The sequence below is a fragment of the Acipenser ruthenus genome, chromosome 18 (assembly GCF_902713425.1).
Source record: "Acipenser ruthenus chromosome 18, fAciRut3.2 maternal haplotype, whole genome shotgun sequence".
NCBI classification, from domain to species: domain Eukaryota; kingdom Metazoa; phylum Chordata; class Actinopteri; order Acipenseriformes; family Acipenseridae; genus Acipenser; species Acipenser ruthenus.
The window spans coordinates 837988-845000 of NC_081206.1; the positions used below are offsets into that span (position 1 = coordinate 837988).

General features: G+C 43.9%; 1 protein-coding gene across 2 annotated transcripts in view; it reads left to right on the top strand.

The window, feature by feature from the left end:
• LOC117421230 (matrix metalloproteinase-24-like) overlaps positions 1–7013 on the top strand; it is a 24008-nt gene continuing 16995 nt past the window's right edge. Inside the window, exon 1 of one of the 2 annotated variants that reach the window (XM_058990668.1) lies at positions 1–398. In XM_058990668.1, the coding sequence (XP_058846651.1) occupies positions 273–398 (126 nt within the window). In that variant the 5' untranslated portion in view covers positions 1–272. The remainder of the gene's footprint in view (positions 399–7013) is intronic. The other variant, XM_058990669.1, reaches the window with a different exon arrangement.

Sequence of the window (7013 nt, forward strand, 5' to 3'; positions counted from 1 at the left end):
ACGTCTTACCTCAGAGAGCCTCAGTATTGCACAGCCCGGTTGCTAGGCTCGTCTCTATACTGTAGAAACATTGCTGCTTTAAGAGTCGAGTCTGCGCACTGAGGGACAGAGTTTAGTGGCTGGTCTGCAGTGAAAATAAACCAGAAAAAAAACAGGGAATAAAGGAGCATCGTTCTACCCAGAAATAAAGACAAGACCTGAAGACTGGGAAGCAGGAGAAGAAGAAAAAAAACAACTGCACACGCACAGAGCGGGGAATAACGGGATCAAGCATGGCTGGTATGGGAGGAAAGCGGAGGAAAGCTGGGCTCCCGGGTTTCTGCTGGAAAACCTGCTATTTTCATATATTATTCTGGGTAGTGTCAGTGTGCGGAGAGGAGAAGACCTTCATTGTGGAGGTAGGTCAGAAGAAACACCGAGTCTCAATGCAATTGCTTTCTGAGCATGCAGAAGAGCTGCAGCGTAGGCATTGCTGCTGGTGCACTAATAATAATAATAATAATACTAATAATAATAATACTAATAATAATAATAATAATAATAATAATAATAATAATAATAATAATAATAATAGAGAAACTATGTACAGTGTAATATGAGGTTCCACTCGCAAAATATGATTTGCATAAAATGCATGGGGAGAGAGATAGATAGATAGATAGATAGATAGATAGATAGATTATACTAATAGGGGATTTGCAAGACATTGTAAATGAATATAGACACAGTCAATAACAGCGAATGGTTACAGGAAAATCCAGTAGCGTGTACTGCATTGATAGACCTGAATGGGATTCCTGTTGTGGAATAATAATAATATGCACAGAAGCAGAGCTTCGTTGAAGAATGATGCGCCCGCCTTATTCAGTTTTAATAACATTGTAATTGTCAATCGGAACGCAGGTTACCTCGTTGCATGGCGAATGTGTTTGAAATGTTTATACAGAACAGGAAGCGGCTGTGCATTTGAGCTGCAATGTGACGGCTTCTGTGTTTGATGGGGGTGACAAAAACAAAAGAAATACGTTGTATTCTGTGGCTGCGTAGTAATACATCGAGGTCCGTTTGCTTTGCCGACACCCAAGCACGCTGAAATCGCTGGATTCAGTGCCGTGCAAACACAACGTGTGATGGTTATAATGTCGAATCATCGACCAGACGCCTGCAATTAAATAAACATTACATAAACAGTCTCTTTTTACATTTTGGAATAAAAAACAATGGGCTGACATGGTACACTCGTTAAAGCGTGTTGAAGTATGTTGTTATGCGGACTGGCAGATGAATCTGGGTGCTGCAAAGGCAAATTACAACAACACAAAATACAAAAAAAAACTCTCTCTATCAATATATAACACCGCTCTACAGCAATAATATGAAATGCATCGCTGCAGTAAAGCAGTGTCTGTTTTATATTTAACATTATATACCATGAAGGGCTTTTTTTCTTCTTTTATATTAGGTAATACTAAACTGAACTAATCTAATGCTAAGACCCCCCCCAAACAAAGAGATTCAGCTGGATTCCAAATATAGCTGATTTGTAATGTATGGAAATAGCAAATAGCCGCTTCAGAGCTCAAGGGGGCACTGGTGATATGTTGCATTAGAACCGAGGATATAGAAAATAGGGGGAACGCATTTCTGCTTAGTTTCGAACAAAGAACACGCACACTCTTTCTTTAGAACAAAGAACTGTAACGTTCTTTCTGCTTGTTACCAATACCACAATAAATAAATGAGCATGCAAGGATTGTAACACGCACGTTTAAAAGCTACGCAAGGGTGGCATAGGGACAAGGAAGGGTGGCATGCATGCCATGCACAGAGCCTTGCAGCCAGGTCCAGTCTTGCAGAGTCCTTGTGTGAGAGAGACATGCATTCCTTGTCTCGTCTCAGCAGCACTCTTCTTGCAGGTTTCTGTGCACTGCAGCCGTGCACGCCTTGCTTGCTCTCGTGTCCTCCTGGCATAGTTCCTGCTTTGAGCTTGCCTTGGTGTGGGGGCATCCATGCCTCGCTTGCTCCTGGTACGATCCTTGTGTTTTTGTTGGAAGGGTAAAGTAGGTGTTGACAAACGCACACACATTCACCTGCTATTGACCTGATTGAGGTTGTTCTATAGCCAAGACACGTGGCTCCTGTCCATTGTGTTGCATTGTGTGTTTTTGCATTGTTCAGGTTTGGTTATCGCGGGCCTTAGAGGGTTCTGCGTGGCAGAATATTACACAAAGACCCTGCTGTTAGGTATTTCTGTGACCAGTGTTTATATGAGGGGGTTGCATATCAATGAAGAGGCATATCTAAAAACGCATTAATCTAATTGTAAATCAATGAAGAGGTATATCTAAAAATGCATGAATCTAATTGTAAATCAATGAAGAGGTATATCTAAAAACGCATGAATCTAATTGTAAATCAATGAAGAGGTATATCTAAAAACGCATGAATCTAATTGTAAATCAATGAAGAGGTATATCTAAAAACGCACGAATCTAAGCAAGTTCTATTGATGGCTGAAGTGTGTGGTCACACCTTCTGAATGCACAGTATACCGGGGGAGCGAATGAATGGGAGATTGCAGAGCCGAGAACCTGTTATATGAATAGATTGGCAACACTGAATATTTCATGCTATGCAATGAAAAAGCTGCCAGACACACTGTCAGTAGCTGCTAGCAAATAACCTCACAGCCTGCTTCCATTTTCTAATTTCACAATGCATGTGATTATGCAGTGAAGACAGGAGGGTTTTTGATGAGGCTCTTAACACTCTTGCAGTGCTTTTTTAGGAGGCTGCGTGAATACATTAGCACATGGCAGCTCACGCTCATGATGTCATCGGCATGTGATTCCTGAGAGCTGGAGACATGGCAGGACACGGGACACCATGCATAAAGAAGACAAGCGGGACGCCACCAGCAGCCAGTCTTAAGTGCCTGTCCGGTGTTAGCCTCTTACCAGCAAACAAACTGATGCATTGGTGCCTAACTGTGAAATCACATTGGGTTTGCTTATCCAAATCCCAATTGACATGAATGAATGCTGCTTTATTGTGACCTGGAACCTCTCCATCACCCCCCTGGTATTGGGCAGTGGGGGGGTCAGAATAACCCAAAAAACAAATACTCCCAGCACTAATACGTACATTGTGATGTTTCAAAGGCAGCTATAGAGGTGGAAAAGTTGCTGTTGCTTCCTGGTATGACATCATGTGTGCTGGGGCTCGGTGTAATGCCAGGGGTCTTGCATTTTAGCCCATATTCTTGAGTAATGCACAGCCAGTCATAGGGACCCTATTGAAAGATATATCTTGGGTACCACTTTTCTGCTGATAAAACTCAGCATGGGCATTTGATATGAAATGCAACATTATTCTACTGCATGCTGCTGATCGAGGTCGTGGTGTCATACCTTTTCATGTGGTGCTGAACTTACTGTCCATTCTTTCCAATGGATAACAATGGTACCATGCCCCTTGTGTATAATGACACTCTCTGTTAATTGCAATATTATTCTCAAGTGTTGCGTACAGTAAGTTTTGAAGGAGGTAAAGAGTTTGTTGAAAAGAGGAGTCTGCAAGAATTGAGCAGTTGAAACAGATCTGTCGAGAATATTATTGCTGCTATATTTTATTTGAGACATGAACATGTGTTGTGTGCTGTTAAGTAAACGTGCAACTAAAAGTTAAACATGTTTAATGAACAACACACAACAGTTTAATAACAGCAATGCATTCAGGCAGCTGAATGATCAATCGATATCTAGATTGATTGATATAGTCTCGATCAAACTGAATGTCGTCTGGAAGTGCAGGTTTAGCGGTTAGCCCTTTCGCGAGCCAGTCAAATGGACGTGCACATTTGTTTTGCTGTAAATCTTTTTAAATGTATTTTGCAGACCTGCAAGCTCCCTGACTTTATAAAACTTTCATTTGCTCGTAAATCTGCTGCTGTTAAAGTCTGCCTGTGGAGCTGCTGCTGCTAGTCTGGCATTGGCATTCCTGGCAGGCTCGCAGAGTCCCAGTTTACTGGCATTCGCATCTGAACCGCTGCTTCAGGCCAGAGAAGGAGAGGTTCAAGAGTGCACCATGGTGTGAGATCATAATGCTGCCCAGTTTACAGCAAGTGGAACTGGAGAGAATGGACAACGGCACTCTATCCCGAACCAGGGCACAGGGCACAGAGGCTCTATAGCAGGGGTGCACCAGTCCGGAGTCCTCTGCTGAAGCCCTGGGAGGAGGAGAAACTGGTTTATTATTAGTTATTTAGGGTACAGCTGGAGCAATGAGCAGGAGGGCTGGGCAACTGTGGCTGATCTTAATTGTTTAACTGAACCATTGAAACCTCCATTCAGCTCCTAAAGCAGATCATCGTTTCATTCTGCTTATCAGCCTGGAGTATATAATGGTCCTCCTCATCTGCTCAATGGTCTGATGTTTGCATAGACAACCTCTTTAGTATTCAGCATGAGCGCTGACTGTATGAATGAAAGTTCAGCTCCTCGCGCTACAGAAGGGACGTCCTTATTACAGTGACGTTGCACTGCCGGTGCTTGTGTTTTCAAACCTCTGTCTAGTTGAACAGAGCTGAGGCAGGAGTTTGCTTTAAAGAGAATCGAGGAGGCATGTCCAGGTTCCATGTGTATACGGTGTGTGTTTATATCACACAGCTATTTCAAGTAGATTTTATTAATGTAAGCCACTCTCCAGCGCGGGTAAGTGATTGATGATGTCAGCGTTTCTGATTGGAGCTCACGGGAGTCCAGTGCTGAGTAGGGTTAGGGAGGACTCATATTAAACCCAGCTGAGGTGACATATCACTATGAAATGGATGGACTCTGGTGACCTGTGCTGCTAAGCAATGCTCTTGTGTCAGATGGATGTAGTTGGCCAGGGATTGCACTGTATTCAGTCAAAGAACAGCAGCTCATTGTGCTGTGAAATAGTTTCAATTGAAAAACAGGCATGCGGCATGAAAACAGGTTTTTCCATTGGTAAAAAGACATCTATACATGCAGAGAGCTGAGCGCTGGGTCACAGTACTATTGTAATATGGTCTTCACTGTTTGCTCATCTCATTGAAATTCATTGCAGGACTGTGAATTCCCTTTAAATGTAGTGAATTATTCTACCCAATTAGTGCTTGCTACTGTATCTTACTTACCTGCACTTTCCAATACTTTACAGCCCCTTGGGGTTTATTTGAACTGTAGTTTGGTCAAGTGTGGAAGATGCATTGAACCCATTGTGTAGAGATACATACATTCCCACTGCAGGGAAATGAAAGATGCCAGACGGGAGACATTAGGAAGAATTGATTAGAGAAATGCAGCAAGTCCTTTCACATGATTCAGCTGAAATCAAATCAGACGTGCTCCTGTTTCATGAAGAAATGTAGAGTCACAGCGAGCAGAGTGTTTCAAGTTTGCATCAGCTGCATCTCCTAACCCCCTCCTTATCCAGAGCTTAGCCGTGTTTGTTATCAGGCTTTCTTTCACTACACTTTTCTGTACTTTGCTGTGCTTTCATTATGAAATACTGCAGTAAGCTTCAAGAGCAAAGAGCAAAGGAAGCGTCACATGAGAGGAGAGGGAGGAGATGTATGAGATGATGTAACCAATGACTAGGATTGACTGGCAATCAACGATCAGCCCTCGCTTCTTCAATCATCAGTCATTGATGCAGTGTACAGTGCTCTCACAGCGTGCTCTCACAACGTGCTCTCAGAGCGTGCTCTCACAGCGTGCTCTCAGAGCGTGCTCTCACAGCGTGCTCTCACAGCGTGCTCTCACAGCGTGCTCTCACAGCGTGCTAGCGGTCTGTCCTGTTTGCATGGCAGAAGATGGCACCCGCAAGCACCCAGCAGTGCTGAGCCACCCCAAAACAAATTGATCTTGAGGCAAAGGTGCAACTTGAAGTGTTGTGCTCTGCCACCAGTTCTGCTGTGCTGTTATACTGCAAGCTGGTTTAATGGACAGTTCTTTAATGAGCTGTCCACAGAACAGAGAGATGCGTCTTTTGTCCGATGGTAACCCATCACACCCTAATGGCAACTGTGACAATAACAGTACGGGAATGTAATTAAAAATCTATTTGGGTACATGGCCGCTTGGAGCTGGAAGTCAGGGCCTGCCAGTGCGTTTGAAAGCAGACCCTAGAACAAGCCGAGGCTGAGGAACGAGATGAGGGTGACGGGGAGCTCTGCAGGGCATCCCCATAATGATCAGTCACCCTGATCTTACCCAGTCCTGCTGGCTTTCCTCTTCCAGAGCGTAGGGGATAATGGTAAGAGTGCGATACTAATTTAGAGAAACCAGGTAATCCAATCAAACTCGTAAACGCATGACCTTCCACAGCCCAGTCCAGCACAGCAGCAAAGAGGAGTGGCCTCGCTGGTATATGTTGTGGTGAGGAGCTCCATGCTGCTTTCTTACTGATTACAGATTTGTAGACCCCGACTTCTTTGGACTGTCATTTTCTGTGGACTCAGCATTAGTACGTGCTGTCCTTGTACTAATCATCTCTGCCAGGCTGACACACACAGAACAGCACGGAGAGATGCTTCTCGAAACTGGGAGGGAGAGCTCAGACAGAAGTACGGGGGGTGCTGTAAAAACAAATCCAACACTGCTATCGTATAGCATCTGTTGCAGTACTGTTCAATCCCCTGAGCTGTTAGCGGCTGCGTGGGTTTCCAGGGTAGAATCACTGTGTTTTTGAAATTGTATCCCAGCTGGTGTCAGGGGTGTGTCCATCCCCATCCCCCCCACCCCCCACCCCCCTCGCAGTTTCTCGAAAGCTAATGCAATTGTAGCACTGAAATGTAAGCTTATACGTTTATTTGTGTTTTTATATAGAGTGGCTTGAAAAGATTAGCCATGGGTTGTTATGTTTCAACAGCATATTGTTTAGTTTATCGTCGTCGATAGCAGTTGTTTGAAGCAGAAAGCGCACAGAAAAGCCATGCTGATAAGGAAAGATGTTTATACGAATGCCATTGCTACTGTACGAGAAAT